Source organism: Lepisosteus platostomus, chromosome 13 (genome assembly GCF_059453375.1).
Source record: "Lepisosteus platostomus isolate fLepPlt1 chromosome 13, fLepPlt1.hap1, whole genome shotgun sequence".
Taxonomy (NCBI): Eukaryota; Metazoa; Chordata; class Actinopteri; order Semionotiformes; family Lepisosteidae; genus Lepisosteus; species Lepisosteus platostomus.
The window spans coordinates 32,774,558-32,797,432 of record NC_142623.1 but is presented as its reverse complement, the minus strand read 5'-3'; the positions used below and the strand labels follow the sequence as shown (position 1 = coordinate 32,797,432).

At 56.3% G+C, this 22,875-nt stretch overlaps 2 protein-coding genes and 1 long non-coding RNA gene across 5 annotated transcripts in view; 2 read left to right on the top strand and 1 right to left on the bottom strand.

Moving 5' to 3' along the window:
* The window catches only part of dock2 (dedicator of cytokinesis 2), a 69,339-nt gene that overhangs the window by 24,531 nt on the left and 21,933 nt on the right, over window positions 1-22,875 (top strand). Inside the window, exons 22-26 of the mRNA XM_088604243.1 lie at window positions 532-640; window positions 1,687-1,757; window positions 2,876-2,982; window positions 5,737-5,897; window positions 6,267-6,362. Of these exons, the coding sequence (XP_088460369.1) occupies window positions 532-640; window positions 1,687-1,757; window positions 2,876-2,982; window positions 5,737-5,897; window positions 6,267-6,362 (544 nt within the window). The remainder of the gene's footprint in view (window positions 1-531; window positions 641-1,686; window positions 1,758-2,875; window positions 2,983-5,736; window positions 5,898-6,266; window positions 6,363-22,875) is intronic.
* On the top strand, window positions 9,566-11,603 carry LOC148650444 (uncharacterized). Its single transcript, XR_015926134.1, has 2 exons — window positions 9,566-9,854; window positions 9,886-11,603. It is a non-coding gene; the product is annotated as an uncharacterized LOC148650444 (long non-coding RNA).
* Window positions 9,605-22,278, bottom strand: LOC148650443 (uncharacterized). Of its 3 annotated transcripts, none has more exons than XM_088604244.1 (4): window positions 20,868-22,278; window positions 14,288-16,323; window positions 13,275-13,349; window positions 9,605-10,750 (listed from the first exon to the last, which is right to left on the bottom strand). In XM_088604244.1, exons 2-4 carry the CDS (start codon window positions 15,613-15,615, stop codon window positions 10,534-10,536), a joined length of 1,620 nt encoding a protein of 539 aa, XP_088460370.1. In that variant the 5' UTR covers window positions 15,616-16,323; window positions 20,868-22,278; the 3' UTR covers window positions 9,605-10,533. The 3 variants fall into 3 exon arrangements, with proteins under 3 accessions (XP_088460370.1, XP_088460371.1, XP_088460372.1); XM_088604245.1 differs by having other exon boundaries at window positions 14,288-15,867; XM_088604246.1 differs by having other exon boundaries at window positions 9,605-10,717; window positions 20,868-22,277.

Here is a 22,875-nt window from a genome sequence, read left to right as displayed (position 1 = left end):
GCAGGCAGGAGTGAGCTGTCTGTGTGAGGCCAGGTGTGTAGGGGGGTCTAGGTGGTTTCTCAAACTAAAAGAGAGAAGAAAAGAAGCAGTTGGGTTTTTTTGGTTGTGGAAGGGAATATCATTGGGGAGAACAAAGATTGTTTTCTTTCTTCTTTGTCTAAGTTGATGTCAAGTCTCCAAGCGCAGGAGTTGTGAGTTTTGGGGTACAAGGAGGCCGGAGGGCCTGCAGTTGGTGTCGTGGTGCTCGAGAACCAGCCAGGAAAAGCCCAGCTGTAGTGACCCGCAAAACCCCAGGGTGTCACACAAGAGATCAGAGGACATTGAGGAGACGGTCTGTGCTCCGGACACCCCCAGATCTTCTGCTGCTCCCCCCCAGCCCCCAGAACCCCATGCTGAGAGAGAGGGGGGCTGTTAGACTGAGGACCAGCCTGCTGAAGGAGAACAAGATTGTCTCTGTGTGTATGAGCTCACTGATGCTCTCCCTCTGTCCCTCTGTCCCTGTGTCCCTGTGTTCCTGTGTCCGTGAGTCAGGCTGTATGAGGGGCGGGAGCAGACGGAGTTCGAGGAGTCTCTGAGGCGCCTCTTTGAGTCCATCAACAACCTGATGAAGAGCGAGTACACCACCACACTGCTGCAGCAGGTCAGCGCTGTCCCTGTTACTTACCCCAGTCTCATCACGCCTCTGAATTACCCCAGCTCACTGCCCCAGCCTCATCACGCCTCTTAATTACCCCAGCTCACTGCCCCAGCCTCATCATGCCTCTTAATTACCCCAGCTTATTGCCCCAGTCTCATCATGCCTCTTAATTACCCCAGCTCACCGCCCCAGTCTCATCACGCCTCTGAATTACCCCAGCTCACTGCCCCAGTCTCATCACGCCTCTTAATTACCCCAGCTCACTGCCCCAGTCTCATCACGCCTCTGAATTAGCCCAGCACACTGCCCCAGTCTCATCACGCCTCTGAATTACTCCAGCTCACTGCCCCAGTCTCATCACGCCTCTGAATTACCCCAGCTCACTGCCCCAGTCTCATCACGCCTCTGAATTACCCCAGCTCACTGCCCCAGTCTCATCACGCCTCTGAATTACCCCAGCTCACTGCCCCAGTCTCATCACGCCTCTAAATTACCCCAGCTCACTGCCCCAGTCTCATCATGCCTCTGAATTACCCCAGCTCACTGCCCCAGTCTCATCACGCCTCTGAATTACCCCAGCTCACTGCCCCAGTCTCATCATGCCTCTGAATTACCCCAGCTCACCGCCCCAGTCTCATCACGCCTCTGAATTACCCCAGCTCACCGCCCCAGTCTCATCACGCCTCTGAATTACCCCAGCTCACTGCCCCAGTCTCATCACGCCTCTAAATTACCCCAGCTCACTGCCCCAGTCTCATCACGCCTCTTAATTACCCCAGCTCACTGCCCCAGTCTCATCATGCCTCTGAATTACCCCAGCTCACTGCCCCAGTCTCATCATGCCTCTGAATTACCCCAGCTCACTGCCCCAGTCTCATCACGCCTCTAAATTACCCCAGCTCACTGCCCCAGTCTCATCATGCCTCTGAATTACCCCAGCTCACTGCCCCAGTCTCATCACGCCTCTGAATTACCCCAGCTCACTGCCCCAGTCTCATCATGCCTCTGAATTACCCCAGCTCACCCTGTGTTAATGACTCTGTGTCCAGGTTGCTGCTCTGAAGTACTTGCCTACTGTTCTGCATGACGTGGAAACTGTGTTCGATGGCAAACTACTGAGGTACAAACCGTCTCACTATCTCATTACCTCACTGTACTGTTCCATCTCACAACACTGAGGACAGGCTCAGTGACCACAGCCTGGTCATAGAAACTGGACACAGACAGACCTGACTGTCCAGAGAGGACAGGCTCAGTGACCACAGCCTGGCCATAGAAACTGGACACAGACAGACCTGACTGTCCAGAGAGGACAGGCTCAGTGCCTACAGTTTGGCCATAGAAACTGGACTCAGACAGACCTGACTGTCCAGAGAGGACAGGCTCAGTGACCACAGCCTGGCCATAGAAACTGGACACAGACAGACCTGACTGTCCAGAGAGGACAGACTCAGTGACCGCAGCCTGGTTATAGAAACTGGACACAGACAGACCTGACTGTCCAGAGAGGACAGGCTCAGTGACCGCAGCCTGGTTATAGAAACTGGACACAGACAGACCTGACTGTCCAGAGAGGACAGGCTCAGTGACCACAGCCTGGTTATAGAAACTGGACACAGACAGGCCCAGCTGCGCTCCCACTGCCAGCAGAGAGAAGCAGAGAGACAGATAGGATGGAGAGGGAGAGATCTGCTCCTGTCACGCTGTGTCTCTCTCTTCCTCTTTGTGTCAGAGCAGCTCGTGTCACAAACTTCCTTTCAGGGCGACTACAACAAGTGAGCTCGGCTCATGCCATCTCTCACACACACACACACACACACACACACACACACACACACACACACACAGAGACAGAGACAGAGACAGAGACAGAGACAGGGTGGAGCGGTGGCTCTGTGGCTCAGGATCTGTGCCTGTGGCTGGAAAGTTGCTGGTTCAAATCCCGTGGCTGGCAGAGGAATCCTACTCTGTTGGGCCCCTGAGCGAGGCCCTTAACCCCAACTGCTCCAGGTGTGCTGTACAATGGCAGACCCTGCGCTCTGACCCCAAGCTTCTCTCCGTGTCTGTGTCTCCATGGAGAAAAGCTGGGGTATGTGAAAAGACGAATTCCTAATGCAAGAAATTGTATAGGGCTAATAAAGAAATATTATTACATTAACATTACACACACACACACACACACACACCCCTGTTGAGAGCGGTGCCCCGGCCCTGACCCCCTCCTCTCCCTGCCCCCAGCCAGCTGCTGTTCGAGTTCTACACCTGCATCCCCCCCGACAAGCTGCAGAGACAGAAGGTTCAGTCCATGACTGAGATCGTGGGCAGCCGGGTCTTTAAGAAACAAGGTGAGGCTCTGAGCAGGGCAGTCAAACCCTGAGTCCTACACATCTCCCTCTGTACTGTGTCTCTCTGGCCCTGTCTCCATTCAAACCCTGAGTCCTACACATCTCCCTCTGTACTGTGTCTCTCTGGCCCTGTCTCCATTCAAACCCTGGGTCCTACACATCTCCCTCTGTACTGTGTCTCTCTGGCCCTGTCTCCATTTGAACCCTGGGTCCAGATCCCTGCCCCCCTGAGAGGGTAAAGGATGGTCTGCTGAGGAAGGTGAGGGACAGTCTGTATCTGTGGCTCTTCTCCCAGAAGCCCTGACACTGCTGGCATCTCTTCTTGGAGCAGAAAACGTTGTGAGCGCTGAGCCTGTCAGACCGTGGAGGCCAGTCGGACTCACGGTGACAGTTGTCCTAATCGGTTCTGACAGTGAAGAAGCTAGAACGAATTTTCCTGGCTCTGAGTCAAGCTGGCGTTCAGGGGTCTGAGTGCCCACTCGACTGCCAAGGAGCAGCTCTGTTCCAGGGGCCTCAGTATGTTGCCCTCTTCTCAACTACCCCTCCTCCAGCCCTGCCCCTCACCCCTCCCCCCATCCTCCAGCCCTGCCCCTCACCGCCTCACCCCTCCCCCCAACCTCCAGCCCTGCCCCTCACCCCTCCCCCATCCTCCAGCCCTGCCCCTCACCCCGCCTCCCATCCTCCAGTCCTGCCCCACACCGCCTCCCATCCTCCAGCCCTGCCCCTCACCCCGCCTCCCATCCTCCAGCCCTGCCCCTCACCCCGCCTCCCATCCTCCAGTCCTGCCCCTCACCCCGCCTCCCATCCTCCAGTCCTGCCCCTCACCGCCTCCCATCCTCCAGTCCTGCCCCTCACCCCACCCCCAACCTCCAGCCCTGCCCCTCACCCCGCCTCCCATCCTCCAGTCCTGCCCCTCACCCCGTCTCCCATCCTCCAGCCCTGCCCGTCACCCCTCCCCCCAACCTCCAGCCCTGCCCCTCACCCCGCCTCCCATCCTCCAGCCTTGCCCCTCACCCCTCCCCCCAACCTCCAGCCCTGCCCCTCACCGCCTCCCATCCTCCAGCCCTGCCCCTCACCACCTCCCAACCTCCAGCCCTGCCCCTCACCCCACCCCAAACCTCCAGCCCTGCCCGTCACCCCACCCCCATCCTCCAGTCCTGCCCCTCACCCCTCCCATCCTCCAGCCCTGCCCCTCACCACCTCCCAACCTCCAGCCCTGCCCCTCACCCCACCCCAAACCTCCAGCCCTGCCCGTCACCCCGCCTCCCATCCTCCAGTCCTGCCCCTCACCGCCTCACCCCTCCCCCCAACCTCCAGCCCTGCCCCTCACCCCACCCCCATCCTCCAATCCTGCCCCTCCCCCCTCCCCCCAACCTCCAGCCCTGCCCCTCACCCCTCCTCCCATCCTCCAGCCCTGCCCCTCACCCCTCCCCCATCCTCCAGCCCTGCCCCTCACCCCGCCTCCCATCCTCCAGCCCTGCCCCTCACCCCTCCCCCATCCTCCAGCCCTGCCCCTCACCGCCTCCCATCCTCCAGCCCTGCCCCTCACCCCTCCCCCATCCTCCAGTCCTGCCCCTCACCCCTCCCCCATCCTCCAGCCCTGCCCCTCACCCCTCCCCCAACCTCCAGCCCTGCCCCTCACCCCGCCTCCCATCCTCCAGCCCTGCCCCTCACCGCCTCCCATCCTCCAGCCCTTTCCCTCCCACATCCCAGCCTCAGGAATAGAGGAGAAACCTTACTGCTGATGTCAATGTTCTACTGAACGTCGCGTGCAGCATGCAGGGCCAGACGCAGATGCACAGACATGGGGGTGGAAGTGGGAGACTGCTGGCATGTTGTCCTGGCTCATGGCTATGCGGGCTTTAATTCCTTCTTAGCCACAGTTCAGATGCCCCGGACTTGTGTACAGATCCGAGTCCAGACAGTCACGCGCCAGGGCCCCTCTCCCCAGCACTGTGACCTTTCCGAGAGGGAGGCAGGGCGCCCGGGGTCACGGCGGGGGCAGAGCAGGGCAGCAGGCCGGAACGTGGAAAGGTCACGCGGTGGGGGGGCACTGGTGAAGATCGGGAACAAGCTGCGCTGGGGCGCAGCGATCACAGGCACAGTGTGGGAGGAATAATCCGGGAAGGTGGGGGGTGGCAGTGGAGTGTGCTAGCCCTGCGTCACTGAGGGATTAACTGGCAAAGCACAGCCTCGGCAGGGCTGGGTCACCACTGTCACAGGGGGAGAGGGGGAGGCAGAGAGAGAGGGCAATCAGAGCTGAGAGAGACAGGGGGAGGCAGAGAGAGAGGGCGATCAGAGCTGAGAGAGACAGGGGGAGGCAGAGAGAGAGGGCGATCGGAGCTGAGAGAGACAGGGGGAGGCAGAGAGAGAGGGCGATCAGAGCTGAGAGAGACAGGGGGAGGCAGAGAGAGAGGGCGATCAGAGCTGAGAGAGACAGGGGGAGGCAGAGAGAGAGGGCGATCAGAGCTGAGAGAGACAGGGGGAGGCAGAGAGAGAGGGCGATCGGAGCTGAGAGAGACAGGGGGAGGCAGAGAGAGAGGGCGATCGGAGCTGAGAGAGACAGGGGGAGGCAGAGAGAGAGGGCGATCAGAGCTGAGAGAGACAGGGGGAGGCAGAGAGAGAGGGCGATCAGAGCTGAGAGAGACAGGGGGAGGCAGCGAAGAGGGTGTGTGTATCTGCCCTGTGTCTGTCTTCACTGGGGGTGTGTCTCTGCCCTGTGTCTGTCTTCACTGGGGGTGTGTCTTTGTGCAGAGTGTCGTGACATCCTCTTACCCATGATGCTGCGGGAGCTGTCCGTCCTGCTGTCTCGTCAGGATGACAGCTCCCATGATGGAGCGCGGGGCCTGGAGGACGGCCGCAACTGCGTGGAGCTTCTAAACAACATCCTGGAGGTCCTGAGCACAGGGCAGGCGGTGAGACACCCCAAAATGTGTTCACTGTGGTGCTGCAGGGCTAACACTGTACCCCTGCCGTAAAATAGGGAAATCGAGTCTCTCCCCCACTCTGTTACCCCATCTCTCTCCCCTCTCTCACCCTGTCTGCCTCTCTCCCCATCACACTGTCTCCCTCTCTCACCCTGTCTGTCTCTCTCCTTGTCACACTTTCTCTGTCTTTTCCCCCCTCTGTTATCCTGTCTCTCCCTCTCTCCCCTCTCTCACCCTGTCTGCCTCTCTCCCCATCACACTGTCTCCCTCTCTCACCCTGTCTGTCTCTCTCTCTGTCTCCCTGACTGTGTTATGGTGGCTCAGTGTTGCTGATGTTTGCCCTGTTTGTCTTTGCAGGGCCTGACCTTCCATCATATCCAGGAGATTGTGCTGCAGCTCCTGCGCATCGTCAACCGCAAAGTCATCACCCTGGGCCGGGAACATGCCCTCATCGTGAGTCCCAGCCCCTGCCGCCGCCCAGTCCTGCTGCTGCTATAGCAACGTGCACTCTCCTCAGTCAGGGACACACCCACATGGGCCCACAGAGACCCGCCCCTCCTGCAGGGTCTGGTGAATCTGCTGTGTTAGAGACACACAGGGCAGATTCCTGGGCTTTTTCCAGGAGTGAGGCTCTTCACTACTGCAAAAGGCTCCAATCCTGAGTTTCAGGGGACCAGTGCCAGCATGATCCCATCTCCCCACAACAGAGGTGCAGAGCTGATATGACATGGACTGTGGGTCACAGGCTGTGCCATTTCTCATTTAACATTGGCAGTGTTCAGGTCTGGGCTGTCCCGCAGATCTCAGGGTCAAATCGTCAGTGTTCAGGTCTGGGCTGTCCCGCAGATCTTAGGGTCAAATCGTCAGTGTTCAGGTCTGGGCTGTCCCGCAGAGCTCAGGTCAAACCGGTGGTGTTCAGGTCCAGGCTTTCCTGCAGAGCTCAGGTCAAACCTGCAGTGTTGAGGTCAAACCAGCTGTGCTCAGGTCTGGGATGCCTTGCAAAGCTGTAGTGAAGGGGCGTTCAGAAACAGGGCTGTCTCCCCAGTAGTTACGGGAGACAGAGAGGCGCATGTAATTGAGCAGTTTATCACCAAGAGAGTGACTCTGGCCAGGGGCAGGGGGAGGGGAGCTTCATAACTCTGTCGTGTTCAGGAGATTTGCTTAACGTGCTTTCGTCTGGCAGAATGGAAAAGCCGTTCTTCCTGCGGTGCTGAGGCCAGAGGCTCAGATCTTGTCATGGTGATGAAAGGCTGCAGCAATCAGCTTCAGGGTCAGTTTCACCCAGCAGGGCTGGGACACAGACACACACATCCTGCACACTGCAGGGCTGGGACACACAGACACACACATCCTGCACACTGCAGGACTGGGACACACAGACACACACATCCTGCAATACTGGGACACACAGACACACACATCCTGCACACTGCAGGACTGGGACACACAGACACACACATCCTGCAATACTGGGACACACAGACACACACATCCTGCACACTGCAGGGCTGGGACACACAGACACACACATCCTGCAATACTGGGACACACAGACACACACATCCTGCACACTGCAGGACTGGGACACACAGACACACACATCCTGCACACTGCAGGGCTGGGACACACTGACACACACATCCTGCACACTGCAGGGCTGGGACACACTGACACACACATCCTGCACACTGCAGGGCTGGGACACACAGACACACACATCCTGCACACTGCAGGGCTGGGACACACAGACACACACATCCTGCAATACTGGGACACACAGACACACACATCCTGCACACTGCAGGGCTGGGACACACAGACACACACATCCTGCAATACTGGGACACACAGACACACACATCCTGCACACTGCAGGGCTGGGACACACAGACACACACATCCAGCACACTGCAGGGCTGGGACACACAGACACACACATCCTGCACACTGCAGGGCTGGGACACACAGACACACACATCCTGCAATACTGGGACACACAGACACACACATCCTGCACACTGCAGGGCTGGGACACACAGACACACACATCCTGTACACTGCAGGGCTGGGACACACTGACACACACATCCTGCAATACTGGGACACACAGACACACACATCCTGCACACTGCAGGGCTGGGACACACTGACACACACATCCTGCAATACTGGGACACACAGACACACACATCCTGCACACTGCAGGGCTGGGACACACAGACACACACATCCTGCAATACTGGGACACACAGACACACACATCCTGCACACTGCAGGACTGGGACACACAGACACACACATCCTGCACACTGCAGGGCTGGGACACACAGACACACACATCCTGCACACTGCAGGGCTGGGACACACAGACACACACATCCTGCAATACTGGGACACACAGACACACACATCCTGCACACTGCAGGACTGGGACACACAGACACACACATCCTGCAATACTGGGACACACAGACACACACATCCTGCACACTGCAGGGCTGGGACACACAGACACACACATCCTGCAATACTGGGACACACAGACACACACATCCTGCACACTGCAGGACTGGGACACACAGACACACACATCCTGCACACTGCAGGGCTGGGACACACTGACACACACATCCTGCACACTGCAGGGCTGGGACACACTGACACACACATCCTGCACACTGCAGGGCTGGGACACACAGACACACACATCCTGCACACTGCAGGGCTGGGACACACAGACACACACATCCTGCAATACTGGGACACACAGACACACACATCCTGCACACTGCAGGGCTGGGACACACAGACACACACATCCTGCAATACTGGGACACACAGACACACACATCCTGCACACTGCAGGGCTGGGACACACAGACACACACATCCAGCACACTGCAGGGCTGGGACACACAGACACACACATCCTGCACACTGCAGGGCTGGGACACACAGACACACACATCCTGCAATACTGGGACACACAGACACACACATCCTGCACACTGCAGGGCTGGGACACACAGACACACACATCCTGTACACTGCAGGGCTGGGACACACTGACACACACATCCTGCAATACTGGGACACACAGACACACACATCCTGCACACTGCAGGGCTGGGACACACTGACACACACATCCTGCAATACTGGGACACACAGACACACACATCCTGCACACTGCAGGGCTGGGACACACAGACACACACATCCTGCAATACTGGGACACACAGACACACACATCCTGCACACTGCAGGACTGGGACACACAGACACACACATCCTGCACACTGCAGGGCTGGGACACACAGACACACACATCCTGCAATACTGGGACACACAGACACACACATCCTGCACACTGCAGGACTGGGACACACAGACACACACATCCTGCACACTGCAGGGCTGGGACACACAGACACACACATCCTGCACACTGCAGGGCTGGGACACACTGACACACAGATCCTGCACACTGCAGGGCTGGGACACACAGACACACACATCCTGCAATACTGGGACACACAGACACACACATCCTGCACACTGCAGGGCTGGGACACACTGACACAGAGAGGATGGGAGACAGTTAGTCTCTCTATAGATCACTCAGCACCCTTCTCCTCTCCTCTGACACAGTCTGGCTTTCTTGGCACAGCGAACGAAACTGCTGCACACGAAGCTACTTTAAAATACACACTTTAATTGGACGCGTTGCTTCAGTTACAAACAGCTGCAAAAGACGATCCGAGGTACAAAGAGAATCACGCACTGAAATTGGCTATAAAAATACACTGACCTGTTACAGGTACATAGAAAAGTCAGCCAGTACAGGAGCCATTACTCATCCTAAAGCCATTGGGAGGACATTTGGACTTTCTGCCCTGGCTGTGTCTGATCACTGGATTGTCACTGTGTCCTGTGTGCTGTGGGGTGTGATCACTGTGTCCTGTCCCCTGTGGAGCCGCGGTTACTGTGTCCTGTCCCCTGTAATGTCTGGTCACTGTGTCCTGTACGCCAATCTCCCTCTTCACCTGCCCCAGCTTACAGATCAAGAGTAATTTTTCCGAAGAGTCTCCGTTGTTCCGGTGTCCCGAAGGACCCGTTTTCGCTGTCCCCCTGTAATTCAACTGCACTCCTGTAATCCAAAGCTGTAGAGTACTGTAGCCAGTTCTGGCAGTCCGTCCCCGTGCTTGGTCGAGATTGCGTCATCCGGGGAGCGCTGAAGGACGTCCTCCTGCGCAGGAGATTGTCTTCGTGCGTTCTCGCCGGCGTTCAGCACAAGAGGGTCAGTGGAGGGCTGAAAATACTGGCAGTCAGCGATCTGCGATTCCGGACTGGACTGAAAAGGGGGCGCAGAGTCGTGCTGCACCCAGCCGGCCAGCAAGTGGCGCTGTGCTCCCGTCCCTGTTGCAGGGCTGTAAGAGAGACCCCGGCCGTGGTCTCCTGTACTCTCTGCCCCTAATCAATCTGACCCCGGGCAGGGGGGAGCAGGGGCGGTTGTCCTCTGTTCCCCCCTCCCGGACTCGGGCTGGGTCAGGGCAGTGAAGTGGCGGTGTGGGGTTCTGTGGGGGTCTGCTCGTCGGCCCCCCGCTGGCGGGTGTGCTACAGCCTACAGCCACCAGAAGCACCTCCTGCTCAGTCTCCGGGCCTTGCTCTTGGCCGTGCGGGGGGGCCGCGGGGGCGGCGGCGGCGATGGGGGGGGAGCAGGTTTCGGGGTGCTCCCGGCCTCCCCCTGCAGACACTGCAGGAACCCCTGAAAGCGGCCCTCCTGCTGCCGGAAGTCGTGCTCCACGCTGCAGGGAAGAGGGAGGAGCAGCTTGGTGAGTCTGCAGGGAAGACAGGGATCGCACAGGGAAGACAGGGATCGCACAGGGAAAACAGGGATAGCACAGGGAAGACAGGGATCGCACAGGGAAAACAGGGATCGCACAGGGAGGACAGGGATCGCACAGGGAAAACAGGGATAGCACAGGGAAGACAGGGATCGCACAGGGAGGCCAGGGATCGCACAGGGAGGACAGGGATCGCACAGGGAAGACAGGGATCGCACAGGGAGGACAGGGATCGCACAGGGAGGACAGGGATCGCACAGGGAGGACAGGGATCGCACAGGGAGGACAGGGATCGCACAGGGAAGACAGGGATCGCACAGGGAGGACAGGGATCGCGCAGGGAAGACAGGGATCGCACAGGGAAGACAGGGATCGCACAGGGAGGACAGGGATCGCACAGGGAGGACAGGGATCGCACAGGGAGGACAGGGATCGCACAGGGAGGACAGGGATAGCACAGGTAGGACAGGGATCGCACAGGGAGAACAGGGATCGCAAAGGGAGGACAGGGATCGCACAGGGAGGACAGGGATCGCACAGGGAAGACAGGGATCGCACAGGTAGGACAGGGATCGCACAGGGAAGACAGGGATCGCACAGGTAGGACAGGGATCGCACAGGGAGGACAGGGATCGCAAAGGGAGGACAGGGATAGCACAGGGAAGACAGGGATAGCACAGGGAAGACAGGGATAGCATGGGAAAGGCACAAAAGCCACAGAAATCCCTTTTTTGGGGATATTTCACCATGGAACCGATTAGGAAATGAAATTTCTATAGATCATAGAGAATGTTAATTAAAGTCTGTATTTCCATGCTTGTTACTAAATAACATACTGTAGAAGACAGGCTGTGATCAGTCACTGGGTTGTCTGTGAGCTGACTGACTGAATCCTGTCCCCTGTCTCTCTGTCTCAGACAGCGGGACACTCAGTCCAGGTGTGAGTCCCTCACGCTGTGCCCCCTGCCTCTATTCCTCTCAGATGCAGGCTGATTCACAGAGAATCTCCTTCACGCAGATTAATTCAAATTGACAAGTGAAAACATCCCCAGGCAGTCAACATCAAACTCAAATTCCTGATGCTAAAAATAATTTGAAAGTGAAAGTGTCCTGGTTTGTATTCAGAGCGTTAGAGGGTGTTATGACTGTAGCAGTACCGGTGTACCCTGCTGCCAGGCTGTGCTGCTCTGCGGCTGTAGCCCACCTACAGACCTGACGTCCCGAAAATGAGCTGTCTCTTTCGCTGCCATAATAGCTCAGCAGCTTCCGTAACCTGTGTGGAATCTCAAACGCTGCTTTAATCCTCTTAATCTCCAGAGTCAGGAAATAATAACTTTGTCTGATTCTGTGTGTGTAAGTCATGCTGGATGAGAGCACGCTGGGTGATCACATTTACATGAAGCAGATCGAGAAAATGAGAAAAGACAGGCAGGACAACCACAGAGAGAGAGAAAGGAGGGAGAGAGAGAGAGACAAGGAGGACGGGGAGAGAGAGGGGATCACAGGGCAGGGAGAGATGCCCAATAATGTTTTTACTGAAAATGTCATGTTAATTGTTCCTGCTTTGGCAACACTAATTCATCAAACACGCCAGTAAATTGAATTTTAATCTGAGAAAAGAGAAAGGGACAGAGGACAAAAAGGGAGAGAGAGGGTAAAGGAAGGGGCAGAGAGGGACAGGAAAAGACAGAGAGACAGGAAGGGACAGAGAGAGAGGGGGGACAGGAAGGGACAGAGGGAGAGGGGGGACAGGAAGGGACAGATGGGATGACAGAGAGGGACGGGAAGGGAGAGGAGGGACAGAGAGAGACACAAACAGCTGTCCAGCAGGTCCTCAGCTGTGCTGCTGTGATCTGTGTGGGGGAGGACAGACAGCAGGAGGCTCTGGAGGCTCTGTTTGCACTCCTCCTCTCTCTGTGCTGCAGCCCTGTCCCACCTCGCTCTGACAGGGCCCTGGGGGGGTCTAGGTACAGTGGTCCGGGGGGTCCCGAGTGTCGAGGACGAGTCTAAATACTCGTGAGCCGCACTCTGCTTCTGCTCTGTCTGAAACCAGCCTGGCCGAGACGGGAGAGACAGAGCAAACATCCCCACAGCAGATCAACCAGAAAACTGTCCCGAGACCCTCGAGCCCCGCTCCTCTAGTGTTGATACAGTGTAGCGCGCTGGTCAGTCACCGGTGCGTCGCTCGGTGCGTCGCTTGGTCACTCAGTGTGTTGGTCAGTCACTGAGTGTGTCCAGGAGTGACTCAGTCACTTGGTATGTTGGTCAGTCACCGGTGCGTCGCGCAGTGTGTCGGTCAGTCGCGCAGTGTGTCGCTCAGTGTGTCAGTCAGTCACTGAGTGTGTCCATGAGTGACTCAGTCACTTGGTATGTTGGTCAGTCACCGGTGCGTCGCTCAATGTGTCGGTCAGTCGCGCAGTGTGTCAGTCAGTCCCTGAGTGTGTCTGTAAATGACTCAGTCTCTCAGTGCATCACTCAGTGTTTTCAGTCTGCCGATGAGCCAGAGCATCAGTCTCACCTGTAAATGATACAGGCTGTTTTCTGGCAGGTGGGGCAGTTATTGAGGTCCTGGCCAGTCCGGTATGAACAGCGTCTGGAAAAAAAAAGCTAAATTTAAACTACACACTCATTGACACAAACACACACATTGACACCCACGCCCACACACACAGGTTGACAATAAGACGAACAGACAGAGGGCACACTCTCAGTCACACATGGATCAGCACAAATTGAAATGAAAACATTAATTACACTTCTGATATTGTAATCTGTCAGGAGATTAGTTCCACCTGTCAGAGCAGTGAATGAGAGGGAAGGAGGATTAGTGATCTGAACTAAGAGACTGGGAGAGGGAGGCAGGCAGGTCCTGTGCTTAGAGCTGAAAGGGCACACTCACGCACACTCACCATCACTCAGAGTCACACTCTCACTCAGTCACACTCTCACACTCACACTCTCACTAACTCTCACTCAGAGTCACACTCGCACACTCACACTCTCACTAACTCTCACTCAGAGTCACACTCTCACACTCACACTCTCACTAGCTCTCACTCAGAGTCACACTCTCACACTCACACTCTCACTAACTCTCACTCAGAGTCACACTCTCACACTCACACTCTCACTAACTCTCACTCAGAGTCACACTCTCACACTCACACTCTCACTAACTCTCACTCAGAGTCACACTCTCACACTCACACTCTCACTAGCTCTCACTCAGTCACACTCTCACACTCACACTCTCACTAACTCTCACTCAGAGTCACACTCTCACACTAACTCTCACTCAGAGTCACACTCTCACACTCACACTCTCACTAACTCTCACTCAGTCACACTCTCACACTAACTCTCACTCAGAGTCACACTCTCACACTCACACTCTCACGAACTCTCACTCAGAGTCACACTCACTCAATCTCACTCAGTCACACACTCACTCTCACTCAGAGTCACACTCACACACTCACTCTCACTCAGAGTCACACTCTCACACTCACTCACTCACTCACTCTCACTCACCCCTCGCTCAGGGCCTTGCTCCTCTCCAGGTCCTGGATGACGTTGAGCAGCACTCGGATCTTCTCCTGGTTGGACAGCAGGCTCTCCTCCACTCGCAGCAGGCGCCCCGACAGGCCCGCAGGGGCCCCGTTCCGCAGGGGCGAGGGGGGCTGGGGAGGCCCGGCGTGGGTAGGGTGGGCATCTGGGGCTGGGGAACCTGCGCTTGTGGGCTTTGGGGGAGCAGAGCTGGCCCGGAGCGGGTCGCCCTGGGAACCTTTGGCACTGTGGATTCTGTGGCTGGAGCCGGAGGGTGAGGGATGGGGGGCTGGCGGTGGGGGGACAGGATGTCTTTGGGGGGAGGTCCCCAATTCCCTGGAGGGGATGTCTTTAGGGGGACAGTCTGCGCTGCATGTAGGGGCTGAAGGGGCACTCTGATTCCCCCTGCCCCGCCTCCTCCGGCAGTGTGTGGCCAGGCAGGGGGGAGCCACAGACTTTCGTCTGCCACACTGTGTGCAGCAGCGGGGGGGTACAGCGGGGGGGTGTCTGGGGGGGCAGTCTGCAGGGTGAGTGGAGGGTTCTTTCTTGGGGAGCTCTGGCTCTTTGCTCCTCAACACTGTGACGCTGTGATGCCCACTTTTGTTGCACCCTGTTCTCAGCTTCCCCGTCTGGTTCTCTTTGCTGGCATCGGCCACACCCACTTTCTCTACAGCCTCATCACTGCCATCTCTACAGACCCCTCCCACTGTCTCTGGGGCAACCACACTCCCATTGGCATACCTGGAGCCCCGCCTCCCTTTCTCCCGCGAGGCCACGCCCACTTCCTCGGAAGCCCCTCCCTCTGGTTGCTGAGAAACTCCAGCGGTATTGCTATTTCTGTGGGCTCCTCCCACTGTCTCCATGTAGTCTGCGTGCTCAATGATGTCATTCAAAGCCCCGCCCCCACGGTTGCGGGAAACCCCTCTGCCTTTGACATCATAAGCAGCGCCTCTTCCTGAGTCACTCAAGGTCACTCCTCCCTCTCTGGCCCTGGTAGCTCCCCCTTTTCTCCTTTGAGCACTGTGACTGGCTGGCTGGGATGCACTTCCTGTGTTGGGGCATCTCGCCCTCTTGGAGGTGGGCAGCTGCCCCCGGAGGCCGGGCGACGTCTGCACGGCCACGCTGCACAGCCCCGGGAACGTCAGGGAGCCCCATCGCCGTGGAGACAGCGCGAGGCTCCGCTGCCGCTCCTCTGCACACACCTGGCCTGTCTGACCTTTCACCTCACTCCCAGCATTCCAGCCCCTCCCAGGTGCCAATGGGAGGCCCAGCACTGGCACAGGATGGGTGGGCTCGGCGGCTCGCCGCCCCATCGCGCCTCAGACTAGCTGTCGGTGCTCAGCCCCCCGGGGAGATGGAGGGGGGGTGTGCGCATGGTGACATCACCCAGGTGGGAGGGCCAGCGGGACGACAGCAGGGGGGGGGGGGGGGGCAGAGAGGGGACACAGACTCAGGCTCAGCAGATAGAGGGGCGCATTCTGAGCGAGCGGCTGCAGGAAGGGGGTCCCACGGTGAATCGGGGCTGGGGGGCTCGCGTCGCCCCGGTCTGTGACTGGAAACTGGAACTGGAACAGACGGAGTGAGAGAGACAGGAGGTCAGCCAAGTCGCATTCAGGCCTCGGAGCACTCAAGCGGATTGGGCAGAGGAGTGGGGTGCTGCCGGCCCTCCCAGCAGCACCCTAACGTCTGCATGGCAGCTGGACTCGGGGTCTTCCCCCCCCAGGTGCCTGACCGCCCGCTCCAGCAGCGTCCTACTGGGATCCTGGACGCCGGGGGACGGTGATGGCGTTAATTCATCCAGCCCCTCTAGCGCCTCCTTCGTCAGTTCCTGATGAGGTAGAGCTCCTGTTCGGGCGGGGAGGCTGTGAGATCAGGGGTTTGGGCTGCTCATTCTCCACGTTGCCCGTGTCAAAGCGAGAAGACACAGACGGGGCGCCTACATCGGCCCAGTGACTGATCTCCTCCTGCACTGAAGAGCCACAGCGATCCCTCTCTCCACCTCCTCTCTCTCCTCCGTCGCTCTAAAATGTAATTCAAGAGCTCCATTGGCATGACTGATTAATTACAGTGCTGCCAAAGCAGTAACAATTAACCCGACATGATGTAGAAACATCATTACTAGATATTTACAATATAAAACAGTGTGTCCTCAGGCAGTGAGAGGAGATCACATACTGGGGAGCAGCTCTATTGAGTTTCCTCTCCCAGTAGGATCTGATTCTGGCAGGTGTGGGAATTCTGGGATTAGATTTTAGGGAAGAATGTTTGTCTGATCCCAGAGTATTTCTCAGAGTGCAGCAGAAAGTGTATCTCTGTCTCTGCTTCGCCCTCCTGGCAGTGGGAGTACAGCCTGTCCTCTCTGGACAGTCAGGTCTGTCTGTGTCCAGTTTCTACGGCCAGGCTGTGGTCACTGAGCCTGTCCTCTCTGGACAGTCAGGTCTGTCTGTGTCCAGTTTCTATGGCCAGGCTGTGGTCACTGAGCCTGTCCTCTCTGGACAGTCAGGTCTGTCTGTGTCCAGTTTCTATGGCCAGACTGTGGTCACTGAGCCTGTCCTCTCTGGACAGCCAGGTCTGCCTGTGTCCAGTTTCTATGGCCAGGCTGTGGTCACTGAGCCTGTCCTCTCTGGACAGTCAGGTCTGTCTGTGTCCAGTTTCTATGGCCAGGCTGTGGTCACTGAGCCTGTCCTCTCTGGACAGTAAGGTCTGTCTGTGTCCAGTTTCTATGGCCAGGCTGTGGTCACTGAGCCTGTACTTCAACAGGGTCTGTTTCTCTTTGGTGTTTCGTACCCTGGTCAGATTCTTGGCAAGTGTGTATGATCTCTTTAGGGTTGCATTCCAGTTTGTGTTGTAAGGTACTGTTGTTTTAGATGTGCTATCCTGAGGCTGGTTGATGTATCAGCGCAGGTTTTGGTTGTCTTTGGTTGTTAATAGCCAATTCAAGAATGTTGAGTCTTTCATATTTTGTTTTAGTTTAGTACTTCTGTATTTGGAAACGGTTGGTAGGCTTTTTGAAAACGTATTTTCCTGTCACACTGTGCACACTGTAAACATCTGTCACTGTAGACTGTTTCAGAATATCCTGTCTCATTGTACATTAAAACAAAAACATCATCCACCCATTTTCAATGCTTCATCCAAATCGTGGGGGAGCCAGACCCTATCCCAGCAAGCAATGTGCCCAAGGCAGGACACCCTGGACAATCAGTCAATCACAGGACACACACGCACACCAGGGCCAACTTTCCCAGAAGTCATTTAACCTACCGGTATGCCTTTTATGACTGTGGGAGGAAAGTGGAGCACCAGGAAGCTCACACAAACACTGGCAGAACATACAAACTCCCCACAGATAGCACCCCAGGAATTGAACACAATGCTCCAGCTACTCAGCTGCTCTAAAATTAAATCAGAAAGGGTACGGACAAGAGCAAGCCCTTCAGCACAGCTCACTTGTCAGGATGCTGTAACACAGGTAACTGTAACAGGTAGCAGTATCAGTAGCTCATGGCTCAGCTGTTTCATGAATGAGACGACGAGAGCCTCTACGGACGCCATCCTGTCTGGTCCAAAACTCCCTGATTGGATTTGTTCTCAGCTGTAATTTATTAACTGAAATCAGTGATGATTTCAACAACAGCTTTGACTCCAGACGGAGGGATTCAAGAGAGATGGATTATTGTTATTAAGGAGGGGTAGTTAATGAACAGGAAATCGTTCAGATGATTAGGGGGGTGCTCGTTACCTCATTAGCTGTGAGAGCTGCCAGACGGCAGTCCCAGCTGCAGACTGAAGCGATGCACACATGCACAGATCCATCAGCTCTGGTGTCTGAGTGTGTCACTGTGTTTGAGCTCCTGTAGTGGGCCAGTGTGTGTGTGTGTCTGGTGCACTGCAGTGTGGGACACTCTCTGACACACCCCTGCGCACACTCGAAGCCTGTATCCAGCCAGTCTGGTGTTCTTCAGTGTGAGATACTGTGATACACCCCTGTTCACACTCACAGCCTGTATCTCCAGCCAGGCTGGTGCTCTTCAGTGTGAGACACTGTGACACACCCCTGCGCACACTCACAGCCTGTATCTCCAGCCAGTCTGGTGCTCTTCAGTGTGAGACACTGTGACACACCCCTGCGCACACTCACAGCCTGCATCTCCAGCCAGGCTGGTGCTCTTCAGTGTGAGACACTGTGACACACCCCTGCGCACACTCACAGCCTGTATCTCCAGCCAGTCTGGTGCTCTTCAGTGTGAGACACTGTGACACACCCCTGCGCACACTCACAGCCTGTATCTCCAGCCAGTCTGGTGCTCTTCAGTGTGAGACACTGTGACACACCCCTGCGCACACTCACACCCTGTATCTCCAGCCAGTCTGGTGCTCTTCAGTGTGAGACACTGTGACACACCCCTGCGCACACTCACAGCCTGTATCTCCAGCCAGTCTGGTGCTCTTCAGTGTGAGACACTGTGACACACCCCTGCGCACACTCACACCCTATATCTCCAGCCAGGCTGGTGCTCTTCAGTGTGAGACACTGTGACACACCCCTGCGCACACTCACAGCCTGTATCTCCAGCCAGTCTGGTGCTCTTCAGTGTGAGACACTGTGACACACCCCTGCGCACACTCACAGCCTGTATCTCCAGCCAGTCTGGTGCTCTTCAGTGTGAGACACTGTGACACACCCCTGCGCACACTCACACCCTGTATCTCCAGCCAGGCTGGTGCTCTTCAGTGTGAGACACTGTGACACACCCCTGCGCACACTCACAGCCTGTATCTCCAGCCAGTCTGGTGCTCTTCAGTGTGAGACACTGTGACACACCCCTGCGCACACTCACAGCCTGTATCTCCAGCCAGTCTGGTGCTCTTCAGTGTGAGACACTGTGACACACCCCTGCGCACACTTACACCCTGTATCTCCAGCCAGGCTGGTGCTCTTCAGTGTGAGACACTGTGACACACCCCTGCGCACACTCACACCCTGTATCTCCAGCCAGTCTGGTGCTCTTCAGTGTGAGACACTGTGACACACCCCTGCGCACACTCACACCCTGTATCTCCAGCCAGGCTGGTGCTCTTCAGTGTGAGACACTGTGACACACCCCTGCGCACACTCACAACCCGTATCTCCAGCCAGGCTGGTGCTCTTCAGTGTGAGACACTGTGACACACCCCTGCGCACACTCACAGCCTGTATCTCCAGACAGTCTGGTGCTCTTCAGTGTGAGACACTGTGACACACCCCTGCGCACACTCACAACCCGTATCTCCAGCCAGGCTGGTGCTCTTCAGTGTGAGACACTGTGACACACCCCTGCGCACACTCACAGCCTGTATCGCCAGCCAGTCTGGTGCTCTTCAGTGTGAGACACTGTGACACACCCCTGCGCACACTCACAGCCTGTATCTCCACCCAGTCTGGTGCTCTTCAGTGTGGGACACTCTCTGACACATCAGTGCTCCATCCCACAATCCCCCTCCCCCTTTCCCCTGTCCTGGAGGGTTAAACCGGAATTATGGAGCGCTGGAGCTCTGTGAGGTCATTCTGTCTCTTGCTCTATATATAGTTCCTTTCTACCTGTCCCTGTCCCTCCTCCCTCCCTCTCTCGCTGCCCCAGATGTCATCACTGTCTCATAACCCTCTCCGCCGTAATAAACCCCCCCCCCGCTGACAGACCCGCCGTTCACATAGCAACAACAAACAGCCGGCAGTAAGAGCAGCGTGTGAGCGCTGGCCGACTGTCCCGCTAATGAAGAACAGCGGTCCGCCCGCTGCGCTCCTGAAAGAGCCACTGCTCTCCACGGCGCACGATCAATCACACGGGCACCGGCGGCAAGCTTGCTCGTGAGACTGGGCTGGGGTTGTGACGGCATGTTGTTGTGTGTTGTGCAGGACAGAGCGGAACAGCACGAGGTGTGCTCACACCAGTACAGACCACTACACACCACTACAGATTAGTACATAGCATTGCAGACCAGTACAGTTAGAAAACACCAGTAAAGGACCATTGTACACCAGTATAAACCAGTATACATCAGCCTGTTAGTACACACCAATACACACCAGTACATACCTGTAAAGACCAGGTATTGTACAGACCATGACACCAGTACATACACCAGTGCAGGCTAGTACACACTAGTGCAGACCAGTACACACAGCAGTACAAACCACTCCAGACACCAGTACAGACCATTACTTATCAGTACTGAATAGCACATCTCAATATGGTCCTGTGCAGACCAGTACATATCAGTACAGACTAGTATATCTCAGTGCAGTCCAGTACAGATCACTATATACTGTATCAGTACAAACCAGTACATCTCAGTTCTGTCCAGTACAGACCAGTATATTTCAGTGCTGTCCAGTACGGACGAGTATGGTCTTGTACAGACCAGTACAGACCAGTACATCTCAGTGCTGTCCAGTACAGACCAATAGAGGAGCTTCCCCCAGTGGCAGCACACTCCCCCCAATTACAGAGCACGCCCCCCAGTGGCAGCACACTTCCCCCAATGACAGAGCATGCCCCCCAATGGTAGAGCCCTCCACACTTACCCCAAGGGCCCAGGTGTCAGGTGTCCCGCCTTCCTCAGTCTTCTTCAGTCTCCCTCTGCTTCCTCGGCTTCAGTCGCCGTCTGCCCCAGCAGCCCCCCTCCCCGTCTGCAATCACTGCTCCGGACAGGCTGGGTCTGGAGCCCCAGGTCAGCGGCTGGACCCGGGTGCGAGAGGCTGGGCGTCAGTCCTTGGATCTCCCTCTCTCTGGCTCACGCGGTCATCCCTTGTCCCCTGCGCAGGGTCTTCTGCCCCTCTCCCAGTCCCTCTCCTCTCTGCGGGAGACAGTCTGACCCACTCCCGGATCAGCTGGAGAGGAGACTGAGAGAGAGCAAGGCAGGGATCGGGAGGGAGAGTGAAGAGAGGGAGGCGCGCAAACAGAAAGAGAGAGGGAGGGAGAGTGACAGAGGGAGGAGGAGGTGACTCGGACTTAATTGAAGGGAGCGTCTCGAAAGTGCCAGGAGCGATCAGAGCTGCTGACAGGAGGTGCACGGCCAGTAGAGATTAGCGATCTGACTGTTAAGATGTGATGAGTGATATGTCTCCATGGTCCCTTAGCTGGGTCAAACCCAGAGCGGATGAGAAGAGAGAGAGGGAGGCGAGACCTGGGCAGACAGATGCCCAAGTTAATGGACTCCTGTTTGTTCAGGGATGTACCAGCCCCGTGTCTGGGCAAGTGCAAGTGTGTGCGTTGCCTGAGTGGGTGTGCGCGCGTGTGGCAGGAGGGATGCACGGTGTTGACGTCAGGCCCCCTCGGGGCGCTCTCGTTAATAACCCCCTCGTTATTCAGCCCCAGTTCTTCATCGCTGCGTTCCTCCTTATTAAATGTCAAGCGAGCGAGACGATCAAAGACTAATTATTCCTCTTGACAACCAGCCTGGGGGGTCAGGGGCTGCTCTCATGATCTTAACTGCAGCTCATCAGTGTGCCATTGTGCCAGTCGGTCAGGGTGAGAGTCAGTCAGTGTGCCAGTGTGCTAGTCAGTCAGTGTGCCAGTCGGTCAGGGTGAGAGTCAGTCAGTGTGCCAGTGTGCTAGTCAGTCAGTGTGCCAGTCGGTCAGCGTGAGAGTCAGTCAGTGTGCCAGTGTGCTAGTCAGTGTGCCAGTCGGTCAGGGTGAGAGTCAGACATCATATTACTGTGCCAGTATGGTAAGTATGAGAGTCAGTCAGCTTGGCAGTCAGTGGTCTGTGTGGCAGTATGCCAGTCGGTCAGTGTGAGAGTGAGACAGTGTGCCAGTGTGAGAATCAGTGTGTCAGTTGGTCAGTGTGAGAATCAGACAGTATATTAGAGGTCAGTCGGTGCATCAGTGTGCCTGTTGATCAGTGTGCCGGTGGGTCAGTGTGAGAGACAGTGTGTCAGTGTGCCATTTGGTGAGTGTGCCAGTCAGTCAATGTGAGAGTTAGATGGTTTAGCTATGATTCTCTATGAAAGTGTTGTATCTCTGTGTCACTGCTGTGTCAGTGTGGTGTCAGTGCTGTGTCACTGATGTGTCAGTATGGTGTCACTATGGTGTCACTGATGTGTCAGTATGGTGTCACTATGGTGTCACTGATGTGTCAGTGCTGTGTCAGTATGGTGGTTTACTGTGGTGTCACTGACGCATCATTGCTGTGTCACAGATGTGTCAATATAGTGCCACTGCAGTGCCAGTGCTGTTTGTTTTTCCTAAATTAATCAGAACTCAAGGACAACAGCTATAGTTCATCTCAGGTTAAAGCCCTCGATCCCCAGTTACATTATTCTGCTAGTGCACATTTATACAGCTGGGCTGACCAGAACAATCAAGGCTCAGGCCATTCGAACCCGAGCGCAGTACAGAGACCCAGACAGCAGTCTCTGAGGTTTGTTCCATACTGCGCCGGCTGATGGGTAATCATTGCTCTCGTCTGCAACTGTTAAGAAGACAGTTGACCACTTCCCAGTGAGCTTTCAGCACCGTCTCCCTGTTCTCCACTCGGAGCAGGAGTGGGTGTAAAGGTCACGGGTGCAGAGTGGCAGGAAAACAAGAGTC

Coding starts and splice junctions, on each gene's coding strand:
- LOC148650443 (XM_088604244.1), bottom strand. CDS start 15,615: ATGGGGCGGCGAGCCGCCGAGCCCACCCATCCTGTGCCAGTGCTGGGC. Junction 13,350..14,287: donor AGCAAGGCCCTGAGCGAGGG/GTGAGTGAGAGT, acceptor TTTTTTTTCCAG/ACGCTGTTCATACCGGACTG. Junction 10,751..13,274: donor ACAGCCTGTATCATTTACAG/GTGAGACTGATG, acceptor TCTTCCCTGCAG/ACTCACCAAGCTGCTCCTCC.